We start from the raw sequence: 23,975 nt of genomic DNA, 5'->3' as shown, positions 1-23,975 counted from the left end.
ATCAGTTCAATCAACATCAGTGCTTGTGACCTAATTAGTGATTTGGGGGCCAAAAGCAGATGGCAACCATTATACGACCGCGTAGTCTATGGCGCTGAAAGCCGGAGGTCATGACATTGAGCGCAGAAAGTACTGGAAAGAAAACGAGAAGGAAATTTGAAATTTCTCACCAGGAATCGAACCTGGAATATCTTTGGCTGTAGACCTTCTCCCTGCCAATCATAATTGCTAAGAACGTGGCCCTATCGTTGATTGCTGTTCCCGCGTACAGGGCGACCAGATGAAAATCGAACTCCATACTATCAAGCATGTTTGATTGCATCGCTTGAACTTCGCCAATATCTGACGGGGAGGCACCGAGTACAATTATTACGGTATATGTATGTTCGACAGTAATAGTATCATTATCGTCATCATTTCAGGCCGCGTCTATCAGCCATCCAGGCTCCAGCAACACAAAACTCCAAACCCACCAGGGGTAAGACAAAGCAGTATGCTGTACTTCATACAATTTGCGAAGAGGTCAATAAGTTCACGGCATCATTCTTACATGGCAGGACTGCTCAGGGTGGCTCCCTCACCAGGTCGGCGACATCGGACTCGGGACAGCCTTCTTCCAACATGTGGCGGAATGGACGCAATGGAGGGCAGGACACGGCGATTTCCGCTCTGCCCTGAGGGAGACGTGGGGAGGTGGGTGGCCCAATCTGTGATGACCCGAGCAGCGCGTGATAGGCGCGACGACGCGTGGATGTTGGCGGGAACCCGGCCCGGCAGATCATCAGAACAGCGAGCGATGGCGCGACTGCGGATTCTCTGTCGTGTCACGTAGCTTGGACACCGTTCTGTGACTGAGGGTGGGATTTAGAATCGGACTGGGATTGCTGTGACTCCTGAGAGTGTCCTGGCGTGGTGTCTTTGTGCGATTCGTCATGACTTTCGAGGTGCGTATCCGCTAGTTTCTCGGTTGCTGCAGAGTGTTGCTCACCACTCTCGTCAGTCACCATGGCTGACTGTTCTGCATCCGGGTCGGGTTCGACATCGTCGTTGTCCGGTTCGCCATTCAGGGAATTCAGACCACCTTCAATGTCACGAACCAGCCGCACGAACGATTCCGGGACGAGACCGCTTTCCCCGGTCTCCGGATCTTCGGCCACCAGCCACCCTTGGCCGTGCCGATATGACACCATGATGATCTGGCCTTCACGGAGCGGCAGCTCGTTCTCATGCTCGCGCTCGAAATCAAACAGGGCAACGGCCTTGCCATGCATCTCTTCGTCCGGAGCATCTGGATCCATCTCCTGATCGCCATACTCGTACCCCTCGTCGTAATAGTCGACGCCTGGCTCACCCAGTTCCGCTGATTGATAATGCGAGTAGCGCGCTTCATCGGCACCGTAGGTGACGTACTCGCCGCCCGGTCCGTCGTCGGCAGCATTGTCATCGCGCACGTAGTATGTCTCGCTGCCATCGCCATTCAAGCTCACCAAGGTGCCCCGGTCACTCTCGGGCCCCTCAAAATCGTCGGGACTTGGGCTTCGTGCTCTCCCGATCGCATCGGCCGACTTGAGCTTTCGATGGCGGGCCGCGGCGGCAGAGCTGTGTAGATCGTCGTCTTCGCTGTAGTGCCATCCATCTCCGAAGCTCATTGCTGGAAGTTGCTGGGTGCCTTGAGGATCTGATGTCCAGCTGGCAGCCCACGAGCTTCGGGACGCGTCCCACGCTGTGGTATGCGAGTCGGACAGTCGCCGGCCCTCACTTGCCGGAGTAGACACGCGCGAAGGAGCTGGCAGGGGGCCATAATGTAAGGGATGTGACGGAGGGTATGCAAAGTCGCGCACTATGGCATATGGCAGGCTGGAATGGAAGGGTGGAAACACATGAGAACCAGGGCGCGATCGCTGCTGAGAGACATGCGACGCGGTTGAATAAACCGAGAGGCGATCTTTCGCGCTGGATGAGATACGCCGCACCGCGGAGAGTTTGTTCGAGGGGTCTGCGAGCGCCGACGGAGTTGTCGGGTTCGAAAGCCGGCGATTTTGCGTTTCAGGGGACGAAGTCATGATTGCGACGAGGAAGCTAAAAAAGAGCCATGCTGGTCAATGGAAGGAGCTTCTAACCTAAGCAGCTGATGCTGAGGGAACTACTTACAAGTGAACTTGCGGCGGGATTACAGTATCGATCACAAACAGCGCTCAGCACCGCATATTTGCTGTTTCGCGATTTATGCTGCAACTTGAAACTGACCCTGATTGCGACGCCGGACAGGTCCCTTTCCCTTTACCGGGTGTGGGCCACCACGATCTCGGAGTTCGAGCCACAGCGGAGCGCTGGCACTGATTGCGCCAACGTTCACGAAACGGTTCTGTGCCGGTCGAAACCAAAGGCTCTCCCAGGCCAAGCAAATCCCGAGAATCCGTAAATAATAACCCACTCGTGTCGTAAAATGGAGTTGTCGGTGCGGACTCCCGGACGGCACCGGACGGTGGAGACAGCGAACAAGCTTGACCGTCAACGGTAACGCGGCAGGGAAGAAAAAAAAAAAAAAAAAATTTCCCCAGACAAAGTTCCAGGCCCGAATTCAACCAGCGGAGAATAAAATCGTGGATAAAGCCCGGACCGCGTTCAACGTCGAGGGCTCGGGGAGGAACTCTGAACGTCTTCACCAGACGTGTTTGGATTTCCAATCTGGTGCTAATTTTAGCAAAGCGGTAAAGAGGGGTTGAGGCTCGAACTCGGTCGTTGAATTGGGCCCTTTCAGTTTCTTCTACGAAGAAATGAGGAACAGGAATTCAGAGAGGACCAGTACAGTACGCACTGCTAGGTCTATGACCAAATGACACGTTGTGGATGATTCATGGAGGCAACACACAAGGGAACATCCCACGGGGACTCCCGGAGTAGGAAAAAGGGGCCCAGCAATTGAATTCATTCCCGTAGTATACTCGTATATCTGAAGCGGCGTTCAAGCCCCTGCGATGAACAAACATGCCGATCTCAAGCGAGATGAAGGGGACCATCGGTGTCCGTACGGAGTACAGTAAGTAGTACTTAACCTGATTAATACATACCGCGCTCGGCCGTCGGCATTCCCACACAGTCCATCCTGAGGACGGTGACGATGGCCAAGCCTAAAAATCCCGTTCGCACTCAAGGCTTCGAGTGTTTCACGGAGCGTCCGCGGCAGAGAGGAAAATTGCAGGAGAAATGGTTCAAGGCATGAAACACCTGTCGCAACTCTACAGTGCCGTGTGCAAAAAAAACAAGCGATTTTTGTGGGCAGAGGACAGTTGGCGTGTTTCAAAATGATGCGCCGCTGCGGATCGCCTCCCTGGGTCCCCCTTGGGGGCGGCCTTGCGTTCTATCGGATCGTATTGATCGCGACGGGCCGTGACGGACGGGTATCTGCATGGATTTGCCTACAGGCTGATGGAAAAATCCATGCATTTCATTAGCCATGTCTATCTAGGAAAGGTATTTACACAAGCCACACTTAATGCCAATGAACGCTGCTTAATCCTCGTGGCAAACTCCCGTGATGCAAAATCGTTCGAAAGTAACCCTATGCAAAAAATAACAGATGAAAATTTAAACAAGAAGCCATGACCACGCACTCTCAATTTCCATTCCCACTGTCACTGTCATCCATGGGAACCCCGATTTTGTATGGGGTTCCGGTGCCGCACGCTGCCGTGCTGGATGTTTGGGTCAACAGGGTCGTTGGAGTTGACTGCGCGGTAGCATTGGGAAATGGATACGGCGGCAAAAGCGGAGTGAAGCCTGGCCCAGTGACAGTTCTATGCCCGCGGACCTCGTCGCCCTCCTGATCTCGGAGGAGCTCCGCAAGCTGTGACGGGATTGCGGCGTTGTTGAGGTCTTTCTGGGCCACAATGTCCTCGCGGACGTTGAACCGCGCGTGTGATACATGGCCCTCAATGATGTCGATGTCGATGCAAGTCGTGTATATCTCCTCCTGGCGCTTGTTGAATCCCAATGTCGGCCAGTCCCACACCCAGTACAGCGTGTAAGGTTCGCCCGTGGGTAGATTCTCAGGCAGTACAATGTCTTGCTGGCACCAGAGGTCGGCTCCCATCAGCTCGTCGGGTTCGTGGGGAAACAGCACCTGACGGGTTGTAGAAATGGGACCGTTGTTGATCTGATAGCATCGGCCGTCATCAAAGCCGCGCGCCGACAACAACACACCTCGACCATCCCCTCCGGTGCCGGCGCGGTTCCAGACTTTGTGGATGGCCAAGAGCGTGTCGTTCTCGCGAGGCTGCGTCGTCCCATAGATGTAGACCGTGCCTCGGTTGGGCGGCTTGCCTGGCGGGTTGTCGGGGAGCGTTACATGGCCATTCTCTTGATATCGCAGAGCGATTGCGGCCCCTACAGGGGCGCGAAGCCGTGGGCTACCGTCTGTTTGGTTGGGAGTTCGCTGTGTGGGCGCACAGATGGGGGTACTGGGCAGAATGGCGTTGCTCCCCTGATCGTTTGGCGGAATCAGATACGTCATCGCCGAGTCTGAAAATCCCGGAGTGTCTCTGAGGACGTTGCCGCGCGGGTATCCAGGTTGACCGACAAAGGTCCCGTCAGGACCGATGACCATCAACTGCTCAACCCACGAGTGAGCACCGACTGGCGCGGAATACAGGGCTAGTAGCGTGGCGGCTGTCTGAATAATCGGCCTGACAATGCGCAGCATCGTGTCTGAACCGAAGGGCAGGACTCTCTGAGGAAGACAGGGGTAAGGATCCGGCCAGCGGATCAATATCTTGAATCGTTCGATGATCTTAATCAAGGAGCGTTGGTGTAGAAGTCAGTCTGATGGTGGAAGGATTGGCGAAGATGGAGATTTCGACAGCTGCTGGCTCATATCAACGGCCATAATGATATCTTGAGTCAAAAACAATAGGTATCATTGTTGTCAATAGGCATCATTGTAGTGATGACTGATCAGGCCGATTGAGGTGAATCACATGTCACGCAGATAGCAAGCTGTCATTGTGAGCTGCAATTGACATTCATCAATGAGATTGTAGTGAGCGAAGGATACTTATCAGGCCGCATCAGATCATGGTCCTGTCTGGAAATCTTGCGCCATCAGTCTAGTCGCAGACATGAAGCCAAAGATCAAGGCGATTGGCTCAAGACGCTTGTATAAAGATGATTTCAACGGCATTTTCAATAAGGTAAATCGGCAAGGCCATGCCACTGCGATCATCTTCCGATCTTAGGGCATTCATCTCTGCTGTAACCAGCCGAGTCTCGAGTCCACCTTCTTCTGTTTTGAATGTGAACAGTGTATGCCTGAGTCCGGCATCGGCTTCAGGTATCGAGATGAGATGATAGGTTCCCAGCTCAAGTATCCTGTACGATGACGTCTCGACTCTTTTCTGCTTGCTCCAGGTTGACCCCTCGCGCCTCCTCTGCAGGGATCTCATAGGTCGACCGCCTAGTGGCTAGGATCCGAACTGCCGGCGATTGGATGCGAGACCATTCTTGGATTCTTTGGTTATGGGCACGTCTTTTCCTTCGGAAGCGCCCGCCGCAAACTTTGTGTGTTTCAAAGGACAGCAACTACTTTCTGGATGCGCGAATCATTCTGATGTCGTGCTGGGGTTGCCGAGTATACTTTCAATTAGTGGCAAGGCTATTATTTAAAACTAGACCGCTCCGCTCGTTACAGAGCTTTTCCGCCGCCGCTGACCCTGATGAATTAAATCTCGTATATCTGACGGGACTGAGATCAAATTTCTGTGTCATCCCCTCTCGTCCGTAACTACTGTACTCCCTGCGCAAGCCATCCTAGGCAGCAGAATTGTACTTGGGCTTCCGCCTTCCAGGGATATCGGGACAAATGGGAAAACAGCAACCTGATGGACACTAGCGTCGTACCGCTGTCCGCACTCGTTTTCGGTGGCAAAGATCAACGTTATGGCTGCCTCTCATGGAACCTGGAATCCTCGGAGTCCGTCAGTTCAAGGCGAACTCCACACAGGTCAAAGAGCGGTGTCAGTAAGCCAGTTGATCTGTAGCGATAAGCCGCTGATTACGTAGCCAAGGGGGACCGTGCTCACTGCTTAGTCATCACAAATCACCAATTCGGACATTCCCCATCCAACAAAGTGCTGGTTCACATCCCCGTCCCTGCTTTGTGCTCCAAAAACCCTTATCATATTGTCGACGACCCTCAATACCGGCCTTCCTTCAAGGGAGGTCCATTGTGACTGACTCGATTCAATAGATTTCATTCTGTTTTAATAATTACTTTCGCTCAATATTTCTGAACACGGTTCTGCTTTGTTCAATTGCATTTTACGCCTCTTCGGCCTGAACAGTTCGCTCCACGCACAATCTGAATCTACAAATCAAGGACGAAACTGCTCGCGATACATAGTTCCAGAGGCGCCAATCCGCGTGGATTCGTGCCAATTGCATACAGGGAGTGTTCTGCATATTCCTGGGTGTCCCTGCCGTGCTCTCCAACCGAGAATCTTTTGCTCTCAATTTTCGCAGCGCGACACTTTATAACGTCATCCACGTCGACTAGTGGGTTTCATGGTGGTCTGCTACTGAGGTAGATTGCGCGCATCCATATCTTCGGGGGCTGCAAGTTGCCAATTCTCCATTTACTCTTTCGGTCACTGTCGACCGTCGTGATTCTCTTAGAGTCGCCACTCTCCTGACTGATGGCGGTCTCTTTCCTTCCTCGGAGGTTCCGACCTCCCCACGACCCGGATGCGGAGCCGGGCTGGTTCAAGCGGCAAGTGACTTCGGTGTTGCAGACGGTATCGCGCCGTGCCTGCACCCATCCGATTCACCTCGCCGCCATCGCAGCGGTTGCCAGTACGGCGTACGTTGGCCTCCTGGAGGGAAGCATTTCGGATGCCTTCCAAACTCCTGGTGCTGTGCAGTTCGATCCGTCTTCGGTGCTGTCGGGCAGTCGGAATCTGCGCCTGGGCGCGCAGACCTCCTGGCGCTGGCAGTTGGAGGATGATCTCGTCCCCAACCCGCGTGAGGTAAGATAACCCTGGCAATTCCAGTTTTATGCGTACCGAACTCACCGCTCATAATGTAGGCAACTCAGCACTTGGCGCTGGCAACCCTCCTTTTTCCTGGCTCGGCTGGGTCTTCCGCTCCGTTGCACAGCGAAATCTCCGTCCCTGAAAACATTTCCGCCCACTCGGTTCCGCATACCACAAATCTCTGGGGCAGCCTGTCGCAGGAATCCTCGGTCGCGTTTACCGTCCCATTTGACTCCTTGCCCGATTTTCTTTCTGCCATCAAGGAGATCCCGGCAGCTGCACCGGATGACGAGAAAGCTCCGCAGGCCAAGTGGGTCATGAAGGCAGCCCGTAGAGTGGGCTCGCAGAACGCGGTGAAGTCTTGGGTCACTGATGCGTGGACTTCATTTGTTGATCTCATCAAGGTAGGATACCAACATACCTCAACTACTGAAGTGAAGCTCCTCTAACTCGACATAGCATGCGGAAACGATTGACATCGTGATCATGGCTCTGGGCTACATCTCTATGTACCTGACCTTTGTATCGCTCTTCTTTTCCATGAGGCGTTTGGGCTCCCGGATTTGGTTGTTCACATCCGTGCTCTTTTCGAGCCTCTTTGCTTTCTTGTTTGCCCTTCTGGTCACCACTAAGCTCGGTGTGCCGATCAACATGCGCCTGCTGTCTGAAGGTACCCCATTTTTGGTGGTGACGGTTGGATTCGAGAAGCAGACGCTCCTGACCAAGGCTGTTCTCTCGGCATCTGTGAATGCAAAACGACAGAATGGGCAGGCCAACTCGCCGAAGTCGATCCAGGATTCGATTGATACCGCCATCAAAGAGGTTGGTTTCAGTATCGTGCGTGACTACGCTATCGAAATCGCCATTCTCATTACGGGTGCGGCGTCGGGTGTCCAAGGAGGATTACGCCAATTCTGCTTCCTGGCTGCTTGGATCCTGTTCTTTGACTGCCTCCTCTTGTTCACGTTCTACACCACCATCCTTTACATCAAACTGGAGATCACCCGTATTCGTCGTCACGTTGCCCTGCGCAAGGCTCTGGAGGAGGACGGTGTCTCTCGCCGGGTGGCCGAGAACGTTGCGGACCGTAGCGACCAGCCCATGGGTAGCTCGGACGACAATAAGAACGAGAACCGGAGCTTCTTGTCATTCTTTGGTGGCCATAATCAGCCGGGCACCGTGTACAAATTTAAGTGGCTTATGGTCGGTGGCTTTGTCCTGGTGAACCTGATCAACCTCTGCTCAATTTCCTTCCGCAAATCCAGCCAAGGAGAGAGCTTTGGCGCCATGTCCAGAATTTCCAATTTCCTGGCGCCCACTCCCATTGATCCCTTCAAGGTCGCCGAGAACGGTCTTGATGCTGTCTACGTGGCGGCCAAGAGCAGTCAATTGGAAACCTATGTCACCGTTTTGGCTCCAATCAAGTACAGGTTGGAGCAGGCTTCTGGCCTTTATGCCCATGCCGGTGGCAATGGCGGCTTCGACATTGAATATACGGATCAGTTGTTGGACGTTGTGGGCGGCCGGATGCTGGAGAGTCTTCTCAAGTCCGTTGAGGACCCAGTGGTTAGCAAGTGGATCATTGCATGCCTCACATTGAGCATCGTTCTGAACGGTTATCTGTTCAACGCGGCACGGTGGAGCGTCCATCAGCCTGACGCTACTCCTGCCGAGACGAAGCCTCAAGCTGAGGAACGCCCGAAGGTCGCGGTAGAATATAAGCATGATGGCGCTCAACGGACCTTGCAGGAGGCGGAAGCGATGGTCAAGGAGAAGAAAGCATCGCTTCTCAATGACGAAGAACTGATCGAGCTCGCTCTCCGCGGCAAGATCCCGGGCTATGCGCTTGAGAAGACAATGGAGGACCAACCGATCATGAGCCGCCGGGAGGCATTTGAGCGGGCTGTCAAGATCCGCCGAGCTGTCGTGGCTCGCACGCCAGCCACTTCGGCCTTGACTAGTTCCCTGGAGACGTCGCTGCTGCCATACAAGGACTACAACTACACACTGGTCCACGGTGCCTGCTGCGAGAACGTGATTGGTTACCTTCCTCTCCCACTTGGTGTGGCTGGTCCTTTGACCATTGACGGGCAGAACTATTTCATTCCCATGGCTACTACGGAGGGCGTGCTTGTAGCCAGCACTAGCCGCGGCGCCAAGGCGATCAATGCCGGCGGTGGTGCAGTCACCGTAGTGACTGGTGATGGCATGACGCGCGGCCCGTGTGTCTCCTTCCCATCTCTTGCCCGCGCTGCCGAGGCGAAAAACTGGATCGACTCGGAAGCTGGGTCGTCGATCCTCCGCGAGGCGTTTAACTCAACCAGCCGTTTTGCCCGGCTTCAGCAGTTGAAGACGACTTTGGCTGGAACGTATCTGTACATTCGGTTCAAGACAACAACTGGAGATGCCATGGGTATGAACATGATCTCCAAGGGCGCGGAGAAGGCGCTCGCAGTCATGGCCAATGAGTGCGGCTTTGACGATATGAAGATCATCTCGCTGTCAGGCAATTACTGCGTGGACAAGAAGGCGGCGGCGATCAACTGGATCGATGGCCGTGGAAAGTCCGTCGTCGCGGAGGCAATTATTCCGGGTGATGTGGTGAAATCGGTGCTCAAGAGTGACGTTGACTCCCTGGTGGAGCTCAACACGAGCAAGAACCTGATCGGTAGCGCCATGGCTGGCAGCATTGGTGGATTCAATGCCCATGCTTCCAACATTGTCACGGCCATTTTCATTGCGACCGGACAGGATCCTGCGCAGAATGTGGAGAGCAGCAACTGTATTACGATTATGAAGAAGTGGGTAACCATTGCCTCTAGATGCGAAAATCTGATGAATTACTGACCAATGTCGGTAGGGTTGACGGTAATCTGCACATTTCAGTGTCGATGCCCTCGATTGAGGTCGGCACGGTTGGCGGTGGTACGATTCTGGAGGCGCAGTCGGCGATGTTAGAGATGCTTGGCGTCCGGGGCCCGCATCCGAGCAACCCGGGCGAGAACGCGCGGCAGTTGGCGCGCATTGTCGCCGCCGCCGTGCTTGCGGGAGAGCTTAGCCTGTGTGCCGCTCTGGCCGCTGGCCACCTTGTCAAGGCACACATGGCGCACAACCGCAGCAATGCATCTAGCGCTGCGCCGACGCGCTCGACCACGCCCGTCTCGGCGGCCGTGGGCGCCGCGCGCAGCAATGTTCACCTGTCGATGACGTCCGCCAAGTAACGATTGAGCATGATACTCTGATGAAAATGAAATGGCTCGACGGTCAACGACTATTGTATTCACCTCATGGCCACGGTGTGAGAACGGCATTATACTACGGAGTATATTATCCTAATAATCATCTTGCGAGAGAGATGGAAACACGATCCGTTGGTGGATGCAACTTTTCAACCATCTGCCAGGAGGGCATTTTTGTGTGTGCGCGTGTGCGTGTATATAGATGACTGATCCTGTATTTATACGAAGGGCGGCGACGCCGCAACTATTAATCATTGTTACAATTATCAATCGATATCAATTTCTCTGAAGATGACTCGCGTTGAGCATCTGTTGAGTGAATGCGCGAAATTGTTGGTAAAATGCTTAAACGGCATATTCAGCCCCAGGATGATGTGATCAATATGCGATTTCGGTGAGTAAAATCTCCGGCCCGACAGAATACGAGTCACTTTTTTTTGTTTCTTTTGTTTTGATGGACCCTCATAACATTCCCCTGTTTGATCAGCTCTGGCCTCGGGTGTTTCAAAGATTTTATGCTTCAACCCTTCTCTTTAAAGGAATTAGTCGCGAAGCATACCGAGATCTGTGGCTCACCTTGGGGGTGCTTTGATGCCTGAGGCAGCTGTGGCTGGACGGGCTTGGCCTGTTTTGGCCGGGTCCGCTGCCGATTCTACGCGATGATTGGTTGAGCCCTTGCTTATCTAATCTTGCTGTGTTTGATCGGAGAAATCTTGCCCAAATCGATGCCAGAAGTTGCCCAACATGGTTTTGTTTGTGGCTTGGTTCTTTTCTTGTTTAGACAGGATACTGCATTCGGCAATCCGGTTCCTATGGGTATAGAAAACAGCGTAGTAAAATGCCATTCTCTATGTCTCTGAGAAAACCAACGAACCACCCACCGCCCCCTGGAATCTGCCCTGGGGATCTTGAAGATCTCAATTGTCACCGTCACCTCCTGAGTCCCTGCGTCTCGCCCAGCTGCATCTCTGACTGGCCAAAGGGGGTTGTCCAGCCCTGGCGGGTCTGGCTAGTGCAACTGAGAGCTGATTGGTCCATGCAAGGGGTCCAGGTCATCCTCACCCTGTTGTAAGGCCCGACCCTCCGCAAGCCTGAAAAAGAACGAAGAAATGCCAAAACATTCCTGTAAATGACCGGGATTATGCGAAGAAGAGCGTGAAGAGTGCTCTGCATAACTCCAGCGAAAAATAAAAATTCTTCGTTTCTCTGTACGTCGATATATGACTTCGTTTCTCCGATCTGGCATGGTTATTTTCTGCGAGTGGCTGACTGACCGATCTCTTCCAGTCTACTCCCCTGTCTCTTCTTTCGCTCGATACGACTCGCAGCGACGCTCCCCGGAGGAGAATAAAAAAATCAAAGATTTACTCGTTGATGCCCGGTCCCTTGATTTCGTCATGAATTCGTGACCATCAGTGAAACGAACAGACTCCGACATCTTTTGATGCTTCGCACACAGTCCTGAAAGTGCGATTCCGCCATGAACAGCCGCAACGGCACAATGTCCCCCGTGTCAGTCGATGGAAGCGATTGGTCCGGCATCGGTCAGTACCAGAATGGCGCGGGTATCAAACCCCCGGATTCTGCACCCTACTCTCCGTCGGGTCCGGGTCCCACGCCGCCGACCTCTGGCGGCGGTACCCCGGGACCAAACGGCAGCCTGAATGTCAGTACGCCAAATGGAAACGGACCGCCGCGGTCGCCTGGTGCGGACCAGGGCGGCATGCCGTCCCCGCCGGCGTCGGTCGCCGGGCCCCGATCGAGTCAGGGGACGTTGTCTGACCAGCAGAGTATGCGGTATCGACGGATGGAGGAGTCTCTTGCACAGCACTATACGGCCCTGCGGCGGTTTTTGGGAAATGGTTATCCAAATGAGCGCTCGACGGTGCGCAGCAACAAGGCACGCGACAAGCTGCTGCGGCTCTCACCGGCACAATTTCACGAACTCAGCACAGATGTCTACGACGAATTGATGCGTCGACAGCAGGCGGCTGGCGGGCCCAACCGCCCCCCGCGACCCGACGTGCCTCCCTGCTTGCCTCCGCGTCCGGATTTTCATGAGAAGCGCAACCAGGCCCGGCAGAAGCTTGCCTCGCTGCAGCCTGGGCGCTTCCGCGACCTGGCCACCGATGTTTTGACAGAGCTGGAGCGGCGTTTTCCTCAATTTGCGCAAATGGATCCCATGGGCCCCCGCGGCCCGCCACCGCCGAATGGCTATCGCGGTTCGAACGGTTATCCGCCACCAAATGGCTTCCCGGGAGGCCCGCGTCCGGCGTCCCGTGGACCGGGGGGAAGGGGTCCGCCGCCGCCGAATGGGCGATTTCCGCCGCGACAGCAGTCACTTGGCGGGGATTCCATAAACGACGGGAATGCCCCCTTGCCTAAATCCTTCCAAAGCAACACAATTGTGCCAAACAAGAGCACGTTGGTGGAGGATGACGATGATGATGGACCAGGACTTGACAGCGATTACGATAACCGTAGTGACGCCTTTGCGCTGGACGGCGTCCTACCCAGTCGGCGAGACACGCAAGCCACCATGGCAGACAAGAAGCAACTGGCAGACGCGCAATCGCAGGTGGCGTCCTTGCAAGAACGTATCGAGGAGCTGGAGAAGACTTTGAAGGCCAAGGATGAGGAAATCTCGAGATTGCAGGACGAGCATGAGAAATCTCAGGTAGGATATTCTTCTCCTCTTGCAATTTCCGGTAGCTAACTTTGCAACAGATTAGCAGTGTGGAACGCCAGGGATGGGAGGATACAAAGGCCGATCTGGAAAGCAAAGTTGCGCAAATCGAAAGCCTGAATAATTCGCTCCAGTCAGAACTCGAGAGGGAGCGTGCTGAGCGGTCGGAAATGGAGCGGGATCTCCGGGAACAACTGGAGGCGGCACAGAGAATGGGCGGCGGTGGTGATCTACAGGGCCGGTATAACGATCTGGAGATGCGGCACCAGACAATGCAGTCCGAGCTGCGGGAACAGCAGCGGATCACCGAGGAAGTGCGGCGTGAGGCAGCGAGCTTCTTGAAGGAAATGCGGGCGATGTCGGAGCGCAGCGCAGAGAACTGGGAGCGGGAGGAGAAGCTGTCACGGGAGGTGAACCGGCTGGAGGAAGAGGTCAAGGAGTGGAAGACACGGTACATCCGGGCGAAGACGCAGCTGCGACATATGCGGACGTCGTCGGTGGGCCTGGGAAATGTCAGACCGACCGTGAGCAGAGAGCACGAAATGTTGTCGCCGACGGGTATGGTGAAGGATATGCACGTGACCAAGTTCCAGACGTCCATCGACGAGCTTTTGCGGGTCGCGCGGACGGCGGAGCCAGCGACGGTGCTGGATCAGATGAAGGTTGTAGTGGCGACGGTGCGGCACATTACGCAGGATCTGGAACGGGCGACGTCCGGCAACGGGGATCAGCAGCAGCTGACACCCGCGCAGCGCAAGGCCAAGTCGCGCGTGTCGGCGACGGCGAACAACCTGATTACGGCGTCGAAGAACTTTGCCAGCTCAGGCGGGTTGTCCCCCGTGTCGCTGCTTGACGCGGCGGCTTCTCATCTGACGACGGCAGTGATTGAGCTCCTCCGACTGGTCAAGATCCGGCCGACGCCGACGGAGGAGCTGGAGGAAGCCGAGGAAGATGAAGACGTGGTCGGGTCGCCGGGTTATTTCAGCGTCGCGCCGAGTCAGAGCCGTATGAGCAACAACGACTCCATCTACAGTGCGATCAGCTCACCGTCGGTACGGTCGCGGACGCTGGCAGCGTCGCGGCGACGCACGATATCACGCAGCGGGATCATTCCGCCGACCTCGGCGATGAACCAGGAATTGTCGGACCTGAAGCTGTACCTTGACGAGCAGACCGAGGGTCTCGTTCAGACCATCCAAGGCCTGGTGGGCAGCATCCGTGCAGGTGAAAACATGCCAGCGCTGCGCAGCCACCTCGTCGGCATCTCCGGCGTTGTTGGCAACGTGGTGTCGGCCACGGAGCGCGCGATCCACAACAACCCGCAATACCGCGAGCGCCTTGCCCCGGTCGTCCAGAACCTCGCCGCCAGCGCAGACCGACTCAAGTCCGCATCTGACGACAGCGATGCGGCCGCATCCAGCCGCCTGCCCCCGATTGCCTTTGAAGTTGCGCGTGAGACCCGGGAGCTCGTCTCACGCGTCGACCAGCTGCTTCTGCCACCCCCGCCGCAGCAGCATCAGCCGATGCCACCCGTAGCGAACGGACAGCTTCACGGAGACGAAGAAGATGATGATTTCCGCTAGACAAGACAAGCTTTCTTTTCTTTTCTTTTTCTTTGCCATGAGACATGATATTTCCTTGTTTCTTCCCCTTTTTATTTTCCGTCTTCTGATCTGATGAATCCGGGCCATGCTCATGCTTGACCGGTCATAATTAATACACATTCCATACGAGTCTCTTGATGGGATCTTGGTTCTCTCTTGTCTCTTGTCTCTTGTGATCGTCTCCGCATTCTATTTCTGATTCCTTTTACTCATTCGATCCTACTATCGGTCTGGTCACTCTGTAAATTATTTTCTTTTTCTTTTTCTTCCCTTGATCGCTTCTTTATTATTTTCCTTCGTGGTCGATATTCATCCAACATTTTATTTCTTAGTTTTACATTTCTTACTATTACCATTTTCTCGTTTGACGTGGTATTGAGCGTGGTGCAATGGGCATTGTTTTTCTCTGATTTGATCTTGATGGGCTCGATTCCCTTTTTCATTTCTTGCTGGGAGTTTGATATTCCTAGACTCAGGACTCTGAGAGCATCCATTTTTTTCTAGATTCTTTTTTTTTTAAACTAACTATTCATAGCTATACGGAATATTATTAAACATGCTTTTCGATTTTGAACAGTAAACAGACAATATAGACGCGATTGCTTGTTTCACAGCAGAACAGAACAACAATGAATAAACACCATCTAAAATATAAAAAAAAAACAATTCAACTCCGTCGAGTCGAGAGAAGGGAGAATCAACCAAGCAAATCATCAAGCGCCGAACCCGAACTCTTCCCTGCAGTTGTAGTCGTACTGGTCGCAGCTGGCTTCGCACCAGTAGCTGTTGTCGTCGAGACAGAGGCTGACGAAGCAGCTCCCCAAATGCCCTCGCTGAACTTCTGCTTCGCCATACTCTCCAGATTAGGGCCCTTGGAACTATTTGCGTCCTTCTTTTGAATTCCCGCGTTGGCGCTGGCGGCGGACCACAGTGATCCGAAGGCGTCGTTGGCGTTGCTCGACTTGGCGCCTGGCGTGGTGGGTTTGGTTGTTGTTGCGATGCTGGATGTTCGCGAGGAGGCTGTGGAGGCGCCCGTTGTGGATGGGGCGATTGTCGATGGTTGCGTCGTGGTGGTTGGGGTGGTGGTGATTGAGGTGTAGTAGTTTGGTGTGGCGGGCTGGAAGCCCGTGGGTTTGGGTGGTTGTTGTTGTGGTTTCTGTTGTGGCTGTGCGTGAGATTGCGTTGGTGAGGAGAGGCCAGTCAATGCCGGCGTGGATGCGGTCGTTGAGCTGGTCGGCGTTGGCGAGAGGGAGGAGAGCGCTGCCAGGCCAGTGAGGCTTGCACCCTGCGAGCCGGAAACGGGCTGTGGCGCGGCAAACTGGGTGGTCGATGTTGTTGACGATGTCGTTGGCGGCGGAATCGTAGAGGACGAGGTCGGAGCCGGAGCAGCAGATTGGAAGTCGTCAAACTCGTCATCGTCCTGAGAGAGCACATCCAACCCGTTACCCGTCGCCGGCTGCTTGCCTGCTGCTGTTGAACTTGTAGTCGACGCCACAATCACCTCCTCCTCGCCAAAGTCCACCAGGTCCGCTTCGGCCGGCTTCGGCGGCGGTGCAGGCTTGGTCTCGCGCTTGGGCTCTGGATGCTGCGGCGACGCAGGACCCTCTGCGTCCCCTTCGTCGTACTCCTCAAACCGATTACTCCGGCGGGGAACGTCCCGGAACTCGCTGGGCCCACCGCCGCCGAACCCACCCCCATCACCGTAAACGCCTCCACTGTAGCTTCCGAAACTGTCGCTTCCGAACCCGCCATATCGCCCGGTACGGCCGATGCCGCTACCGCCGGAGAATCCGCCCATGACCAGGCCACCCTCCATACCGCCGAACTTGTTGCGGTTTGCGCGCGCCTTCTTACGCTCCGCCCGGATCAGATCCACATCACTAAGCAGCTTGACAAGCTCCTGCGAGCGGTTGCGCACGTTGATTCCTTGGTCCTTGCCGTTCTGGTCGATGTAGTGGAACTGTCGCAGCATACGCAGCAGCGACATGTGTGCGCGCGCATCATCGACGACACGTTCGGAGCCATTCTTGATCAGGAACTCGAGAAGTTGAAGGGCCTGCAACATCATATCTCGTTAGCTTCCAATTCTCGCCACCCCTCAGACCTCAATTTGAATCGCCCACCTTGTAAATCTGCCTCCATTCCTCTGCGGACTTTTCAGTAAACCGTCTGTAGATCATCGTCATGATCTCATTCAATTGTTGGCTATTACTTTGTGAGCCACTATCGCAATTCTTCCATTCGGGGAGTTGAGACTGACTAGTTATGTGTCCCATTGGCAATCTCCTGCATCAACGTTGACGATGCACCCCAAGGTTCATTGTTGGTGGCCTCGCGGACCTATTCTCTCCGTTAACACTTGCTATAACGTTCAAATAGCAACCGAAAAGCTACATACCTTTGCCTCCATCTCGGTATAATTCATGACCGCTAATCAATGCCCAAAAAGATACGATTGTCAGAAACATTTCGCCTCGGAGGAAATGAGGACGAGATAACCAATTACTAACCATTCTGCACCTTTCGCACCCCTGCCTTGATATCATACAAGGTCAGGTTGCTGACCTGCTCCTTCAGACTGGCAAAGTCCATGGTGTGAAGGGTGCCACGCGCAGCGTAGTCTGAACACCGAACAAGGGGAAAAAGACGGGAGTCGGGTATATTAACAGAGCCCTCAGAACGAACCAACAAGCGCGTGGTTTGCCACAGAACAATGGTGGCCGTTGGGTACGGACTGCTGTGTACGGAGTCGAGTCGTTCTTGACCCTGTCGCCTGAACTGGCCAGCGTTGGGCTCCAGGAGGGCCCGGGCCACGGAAGCCGGAGGCGGAATCACGTGATTATCATCCGAGGGTGTTTCATCCGCTTGTCCTTGCGACGATTTTGCAAGTATGGTCGGTTGTTTGCGACCGAGAGCTACGAAATCCATTGATTGAAGTAACCCGACTTAATAAATTTAAGGTCGAGAATGTACTATCGACTCGAATCAAATGCATTTCGATACATATACGATACGTACAACGAGGGACATAACAATCATACCGTCACCGCATGAATGACGGCTATCGTAAACAAAAGAAAACATGAACACGAAAGGCACGTAACTCATGAATCAGACATCCTGGCCGTGAACAGAAGAACATAACAATCCGAAAACGCCTTGGTGAGACCGGCCCCCAAGCCTCGTCAAGTCGTGATCCGTATCATTAAATATTGATCGTGATGACAAACCCATTACTCATTATAAAACTTTTTCATAATCAAATGCAAGAAGAGGTTGACGTTGACCCGAAGCGTGCCCTCGAAGAAATCGAGGAACTGGGTGTTATTGAACTGCGCCTGCAGCAGGTCGTCCAGCGGCACCTGGGCGCTAGCGCCGGGGATCATGAGGTTTCCACTGCTGCCCTCGAGCGTAAAGATGCCGATCTCGTTACTCGAGATGGTAAGGTCGACGCGGTCCCATTGTCGCTCGCTGTAACCCTTCCAGTACACAAGCACACCCTTCTCTGCGAGGTTGCGTGCCGAGTACTTGTAGGATCCAAACCTAAACACCCGACCCGACTTTTGCAGCTCTCGTTCGTGGTCCCACTGCTTGGTAAACGGCAACAGGAATCTCTTCTTTCCTTTCTTGTTTTGGAGAGTGATCATGGCTTGCTCAATGTAGTCGTTGTACGTCTTGACCTGCTGCTCGAGATAGACCGCTTGCTCATGAAGCCTCGATAACGTCAGGCGCACACTTTCCAGTTCTCGCTGCCGTTGAATGCGGCGTCGATGTTTCGTTCTGATGTCCACCGCGATCGAGTTCAAAATGTCTTGGTAGTGATTCTGACGGGTGATCTTGCCAGCCCTCTCCAGTTCCAAGATATTCTCTAGTGCCACACGCTTGAGATCTGCGTAGCTCATAGTGCTCAGGTCGAGCACGGTATTCGCTTCCGAGTACGCACTCTTCCGACTATTATGCGTCGACAATTCATCACGCACAAGAGCGCGCCATCGTGCCTCGTCTTCTTCCGTGGGTGGCTTGACCATGATCTCCATCAGATTCGCACCAGACTGTACTCTGATGATATACAGAATACATCTTTTTGTTTCAATGAACAGCGATTTAATGCCAGCTTCAGGGTCTGCAGGGCGATGTTAGCACAATATAGCCGAAGAATGCAAATCAAAGCCATACCTTCAGCGTTCGCAAGCCGGGGGTGCAACGTCAGACAGATTTCCGAGGAGCTAACGTTTCCCAATTCGTTCTCATTCGTCTTCACATTGCCCAGATCTCGAATGATCTCCCTCAAAATGTCATCTTGTTTTGAGCACAGATGGTCGATCTCCGAAGCCACCAGCTTGTGAATGCAGAAAATGTCCGACATTTTGATGTAAAGAGTGGGTTTCGTCTTCGCATACAGGTCATTGAACTCGTCAATGTCGAAATAGCTCTCCGCATCCTGAACGGATATCACTGAAAGCAGGCGTTAGGCATGTTCCATGATGAACTTGGATTGAGTACTTACTCTCTCCCCAAATCTTCCCAAGTCGCAAGATCGAGTCGCCCAAATCTTGATTGAGCGGCTGCAAGTAAACATTCTCGGCTCCAAATAGCCGGCCAGACGCCACCTGGCTTAAGACCTTGCAGATCTCTCCGAGGTTCCGTCTCTGTCGGGGATCCAAGCCACTGTCCGCAACACCGTGTTTCTCGGGTTCCAGTATAGCTGATCGGAAATAGTGCCTCCAGATACACTGTCCAACCAGCTGGAGAATATAACCCCGATCCTCATTCCCAAACTGTGAAATCAGTGCTTCATACATCTCCTTCGCGATGTAGCGGATACCGAAGGGCATCTTCGAGACACACTCCTCGAATCTGGAGAGGAACTGTTGGGTGATGTCGCGAAGATCCTGGAGATGTTGGATGAACGTAGCCCGAGTTTCGGGATCTCGAATCGCCTCCTCAGTTGTAACGTCCGGTTTCCGTCGGATCTGGCCGGTTCGGAGTTGCTCGTTGGTGATGCTGGCGCGGTAGATCCTCAGTGGATCGCTCTCAAGGTCGAGTTCCGTGTTGTCAACCAGCCACTCTTTCACCAACCCGTGCAACACCTCACGCAGAAACTTGCGGTCCTTTGGAGACTTGCCATAGGCAGTGAGGAGTCTGGTCCAGAATGAGTTGCACCGCACGTAATCCTGGAGTGTCGGGCAGCTTTGAATCTCCTCCTTTGCCGACCTTGCAAGCAATTTGACCAAGTAATACTCTTCGCGCCTCTTTTGCGCGTACCCAAAGACACCCATCATAAGGTGACGAATCCGCTCGTACTCCTTCTCCGCGGTATTTTTCTCACGCAGACGTCGGAACAGACGGGCGAGATACTGAGGTTGGGTCTGCAAAAGGAAGAACAGATCCTGGTAGTGCTCCAGCTTCTTCCTTGAGTTCTTGTTTAGAGCTTTAAGGTCGAATGGATCCTTTGACGTGATATCCCGGTTCGACAACAGAGACCCAACATGACCGCCAAAATGCTTCTGGTGCTTGATGACTTCGTCAAGAGTAATTTTGTTCTTGACCAGGAGAGCAATCTTGATATCCAGCTGGGTCACGTATTGATCCGCCAGTTCGTTCTGGCGAACTTGTTGCACGACCATCTTTCGAAGCCGCTCGAACTCAATCTCTTCGTCGAAATCGAAGTCACTGTCGTTCAGCAAATGCACAAAGCCTTTGATGGTGCCAACGGGAGGATTCTTGCCACTCGTTAGGCTCTTGTAGGCTTGCCCCTGAATCTTGCCTCTCACGTAACTTTGCACTTTAACCACCTTCTCCATATTCTTCCGGTAGTACTCTTGTTTCTCGGCGAAGCGGGTTCGAACAAGTTTGCCTCGGACGTGTGCTTGCAGCTGAGTAATGATATCTTCTTTGCCCTCCAGATCCGAAAGGATGTTGCCGACCTCGAGCCGCACGAGCATAGCCCTTGCGAGGCCCTGAAGTTGAACAATCTCAGCTTCGTTCTCCTGAAGTTTGGACAACAATTCGCCAATGTCCTGGCGTACAAGAGCTGCTCGAGCCAGAGATTGGAGCGTGGTAAACGTTTGCTCGTGCTGCTGGAGAGACTGCCACTTTGCCCTTAACTGAGCCCTCAGCATGAAACCGCGAATAATCGCTTGCAGCATCAACACTTGTGGCTCAGCTTTTTTCAATGATCTCTTTTCCTGCTCCACATGCCTGCGCACAGACTGAGCGCGCCAAAGACTCTGGAACAATAAAATTGAAGGCTCTTGTTTTTGCAATTGGTTCCGGAGTTCCTGGACTCTCCCTCGAACAGCCGCACCCCGTATCATTGACTGAAGGGAACACCACTTCTGGGTCAACTTCTGAAGATTCTGTCTCAAATTGTCGACACGTGCCCTTGCAGCTGCGGCGCGGGCAGCAGACTGGATAGAGACGATAGATGGAGCCTCCTGGGCAAGGGCGTCAAGAGTTTGGCCAAGCGCCCGTCGCTGGAGCATGCCACGAATGGCTGCCTGGAGGAATTGGACCTCGGTTTCAGATTCTCGGCTCTGCTCCTGTTGCTCGAAAGCTTTTTTCCGCAGCAGTGCGCCCCGAATGGCGGCCTGAATGAGCTTGACACCCGATTCCTCCTTGCGTATTCGGCTCTTCAAGTACTGGACTTCAGCCCTGGCCATTCGTCCTCTGACCAGACTCTGCAGTTTGAGAATCTGTGACTCTTTGGCCTTCCACCACTGCTTGTTGCTTCGCATGCGGGCCCGCACCAGGAAACCCCGAACTGCCGCCTGCAGGTTGGTTGCAAAGCGTCGCATCGAGAGACGATAGCCGATAATCTGACGCGCCCATTCGCCCCGAATCCTCGACTGGATGTCCACAATGTAATGCTCGTTGTCCCACAGTTCATTCATCATCTGCCCAAGGCGCACTCGCAGTACTGCGCCGCGAATTTGCGCCTGAAAGTCAGTGATTACATCCTCGCGCTCATGAAGTTCGCGTTCGATCCGTTCCTCCTCCGTCTCGACAGGTTCTGGCTCCGGCTCCGGTTCCGGAGGTTCAGGTTCAGCACCAAATGTAGCGCCTATACCCGAAAAACTCGGCATGCTAACCCCAGCCTTGTCCAAATCCTTCTGAGTCTGCTCAAGTTCATGATGCTCAAACTCAAGTTGACCAACCAGGTTACAGATCTTGAAGTCGACGATGCCGTTCTTGTACAGAAGCCAGGAAAGAGCATGAATACAATGAATGACCTTCGGGATGTTCTTCTTTTCGTATAAGTCGATAAGCTCGAATCGAAAGATGTCTGGGAGCTGAACCTCGTCAAGAAACCGAAAGAAGAGAGCGATATTGTCGGAGTGGCGATACTGCAACTTCGGATGGCGAAAGATGCGAAACTTTTTGTTAGGATAGAGGGCCTGCACAATCTCCGCCAGCGTTACTCCGTCCCGTAGGGCTTCTTCCAGCTGGACGATTGGAGGAATCTGCTTTTGGATGACGTTCTCGATCCATTCTTTAGCTTCCCCGATGTGGCAGAGATATTCGTAGGCCTGAAGGAACTGTCGTTGCTTATCCATCCAATTCCCCGCCGCCCACGACGACGCACTCTTTGGTCTCGAATTATTGGACCCACGAATGGAATCGGATCTTTTAAGTCGTCGTCTGCCCTGCAAGCCGACGACCGATGGAGACGATGCACCGATGGAAAATTCCTCATCTTCCCCGGACTGGGCAAACTTCGATAGAGTGCGAAGATGTCTCGTGGAGGACTTCCGAAATGTTTCAAGTTCCGGTGCGGTCAGCGCTGTAGTCAGTGGCGGGGGATGTGGACTCGAACGACCATACGAATGCTGGGATCTAGGACGAGGCGGGGTCTGAGGGGAGTTCTCGCGCTCATCGGCTTCGTCATCTTGCCATCGTATCCGACGTTCAGGTGTCCCTAATGGTGACTGGGATTTTCGAAACTCGGCTTCGTCAACCGTGTGACTTCGCGAATGGCGGGAACCTTGAGAACCCTGCCGTGTTACGGCCTTGGGAGACGAATTTGGAGGTTGCGGTAGGGGTCGCAATGAACGGCGAACGTTGCCGTACGTCTCTGCCGCGCTCATGGAACTTTCACGCGGTGGTGTGCTTTTTGTTGCCATTGCTCCAAGGTCGCTTCTGCCACGTTTGTGGCCGAAGTTCACTGTGGACGACATGGTCGAGCCAGAGGAGATGGTACTCGACCGACTGGAGGCTGCTGAGTTGGAAAAGACAGATGACGCTGATGAGCTCGTGGATGTAGTCGAGCCATGTCTGAGCGGACTGGGGATTGATCTCCCAGAATCCGTTTGTGCCCGTTTCAATGATGCGCTGGACATCACTGAGAGCGCAGTTCAGGTCGAGATGCGACAGGCAACAGGAAGGACGTTGTCACTTCCGGGACGCATCACTGCGTCAGCGTAACAAAGACTGAACAGAAGACTGCGAATGCGATTATGAATTGCCGCGCGCCCTCTGGAGCAAGGGATGGGCAATCTAGCGCAGATACTGACGCTCAAAGTCACGCCAGTTTTGAAAGTATGTGTGCTAGAAGATATGAACAATGACCAAAAAAGCACTAACTTTTGTTGAGACGAAGCACTCAGCTTGGGACCGATTGCTGTCAAGAAATTAGATAAATCGCGATGCCGGGTGAAGGCGAGGGGTTGACAACACCAAAACAATATTCCGGAAATGGAATAGCGCCACTGGTTGCCAACCGTTACCGGAGTCCCCAAATTTTGAGCACGTGACTTGCCACATGATTTCAATAATCTGATTTACCATTGGTAGTTATGAGGATTAGTGTTTCCATCCGCAGCAATTTACAAGTCCTCCAAAACAAAAGACAGCATGGTCCACTTGTCATAGAATTGACCAGTTTTCCAACACAAATTGGCTGCCACCCGTGTCTATTGTATCCATAGCGGCAAATACAAGCCCCAGGGCCATTTCCAATACGCTCGTCCTAACCCTAACGGCCCTAATCCTAAGCAAATGATCCTGAACCTATCCCAAATGGCCCTAAGCCTAACCCTAATGGCCCTAGTCTATCCCGAACGGCCCTAAACAGTCGCATCTACATGCGGTTGCTGATGCGAATGCGAATATGTCGGCATTAAGGTAGGACATACTTTGAATTCTGACCTACAGGGCCTTCCCTTGACTTGAATCAGCGTTGGCCTTGGCCAAAAAGATAAGGCAGACGGCCGACAATGTACGAGTAAAATTTGAACCTCTCGCCAAGGGGCTGCTTGGAAATAACACGATGGCTTGACTCTTGCATGCTTCGGACAGAATTCGGTACCCAAAGCGATCTTTACAGTTGAGAGGAGGGTCATTGCGGTACCCAGGATGATCCTTGTGGATACCATCATCTTGAGTTGTGGTCTTCTCAGCATGAGCTGTTACTATGCAATCT

The 23,975-nt window shown here is 53.5% G+C and overlaps 9 protein-coding genes across 9 annotated transcripts; 4 read left to right on the top strand and 5 right to left on the bottom strand.

Moving 5' to 3' along the window:
- Window positions 1-563: 563 nt before the first annotated feature.
- Window positions 564-782, bottom strand: VTN49DRAFT_4812 (uncharacterized protein; the record flags this gene model as incomplete). The annotated part of the gene is made up of 1 exon (XM_069412800.1): window positions 564-782. The coding sequence occupies one exon, from the start codon at window positions 780-782 to the stop codon at window positions 564-566; it is 219 nt and encodes a 72-aa protein (XP_069266731.1).
- A 42-nt stretch (window positions 783-824) lies between these two features.
- On the bottom strand, window positions 825-2,063 carry VTN49DRAFT_4811 (uncharacterized protein; the record flags this gene model as incomplete). Its single annotated transcript, XM_069412799.1, has 1 exon — window positions 825-2,063. The coding sequence occupies one exon, from the start codon at window positions 2,061-2,063 to the stop codon at window positions 825-827; it is 1,239 nt and encodes a 412-aa protein (XP_069266730.1).
- Window positions 2,064-2,131: 68 nt separating this feature from the next.
- VTN49DRAFT_4810 (uncharacterized protein) lies at window positions 2,132-2,422 on the top strand (the record flags this gene model as incomplete). Its single annotated transcript, XM_069412798.1, has 1 exon — window positions 2,132-2,422. The coding sequence occupies one exon, from the start codon at window positions 2,132-2,134 to the stop codon at window positions 2,420-2,422; it is 291 nt and encodes a 96-aa protein (XP_069266729.1).
- A 1,194-nt stretch (window positions 2,423-3,616) lies between these two features.
- VTN49DRAFT_4809 (uncharacterized protein) lies at window positions 3,617-4,702 on the bottom strand (the record flags this gene model as incomplete). Its single annotated transcript, XM_069412796.1, has 1 exon — window positions 3,617-4,702. One exon carries the CDS (start codon window positions 4,700-4,702, stop codon window positions 3,617-3,619), a length of 1,086 nt encoding a protein of 361 aa, XP_069266728.1.
- Window positions 4,703-6,689: 1,987 nt separating this feature from the next.
- Window positions 6,690-10,246, top strand: VTN49DRAFT_4808 (uncharacterized protein; the record flags this gene model as incomplete). Its single annotated transcript, XM_069412795.1, has 4 exons — window positions 6,690-7,019; window positions 7,079-7,429; window positions 7,485-9,826; window positions 9,886-10,246. 4 exons carry the CDS (start codon window positions 6,690-6,692, stop codon window positions 10,244-10,246), a joined length of 3,384 nt encoding a protein of 1,127 aa, XP_069266727.1.
- A 26-nt stretch (window positions 10,247-10,272) lies between these two features.
- Window positions 10,273-11,673, top strand: VTN49DRAFT_4807 (uncharacterized protein; the record flags this gene model as incomplete). The annotated part of the gene is made up of 3 exons (XM_069412794.1): window positions 10,273-10,450; window positions 11,446-11,472; window positions 11,552-11,673. The coding sequence occupies 3 exons, from the start codon at window positions 10,273-10,275 to the stop codon at window positions 11,671-11,673; spliced, it is 327 nt and encodes a 108-aa protein (XP_069266726.1).
- Window positions 11,674-11,744: 71 nt separating this feature from the next.
- VTN49DRAFT_4806 (uncharacterized protein) lies at window positions 11,745-14,533 on the top strand (the record flags this gene model as incomplete). Its single annotated transcript, XM_069412793.1, has 2 exons — window positions 11,745-12,941; window positions 12,992-14,533. The coding sequence occupies 2 exons, from the start codon at window positions 11,745-11,747 to the stop codon at window positions 14,531-14,533; spliced, it is 2,739 nt and encodes a 912-aa protein (XP_069266725.1).
- Window positions 14,534-15,251: 718 nt separating this feature from the next.
- VTN49DRAFT_4805 (uncharacterized protein) lies at window positions 15,252-17,146 on the bottom strand (the record flags this gene model as incomplete). The annotated part of the gene is made up of 5 exons (XM_069412792.1): window positions 15,252-16,610; window positions 16,678-16,759; window positions 16,815-16,894; window positions 16,953-16,984; window positions 17,065-17,146. The coding sequence occupies 5 exons, from the start codon at window positions 17,144-17,146 to the stop codon at window positions 15,252-15,254; spliced, it is 1,635 nt and encodes a 544-aa protein (XP_069266724.1).
- Window positions 17,147-17,787: 641 nt separating this feature from the next.
- VTN49DRAFT_4804 (uncharacterized protein) lies at window positions 17,788-22,731 on the bottom strand (the record flags this gene model as incomplete). Its single annotated transcript, XM_069412791.1, has 3 exons — window positions 17,788-18,677; window positions 18,731-19,009; window positions 19,062-22,731. 3 exons carry the CDS (start codon window positions 22,729-22,731, stop codon window positions 17,788-17,790), a joined length of 4,839 nt encoding a protein of 1,612 aa, XP_069266723.1.
- Window positions 22,732-23,975: the final 1,244 nt, after the last annotated feature.

The sequence above is a fragment of the Thermomyces lanuginosus genome (assembly GCF_041956635.1).
Source record: "Thermomyces lanuginosus strain ATCC 200065 unplaced genomic scaffold VTN49scaffold_32, whole genome shotgun sequence".
Lineage (NCBI taxonomy): Eukaryota > Fungi > Ascomycota > Eurotiomycetes > Eurotiales > Trichocomaceae > Thermomyces > Thermomyces lanuginosus.
Note: the sequence above shows the minus strand (reverse complement) of the source record. Positions and strands in the feature narration are given on the sequence as shown.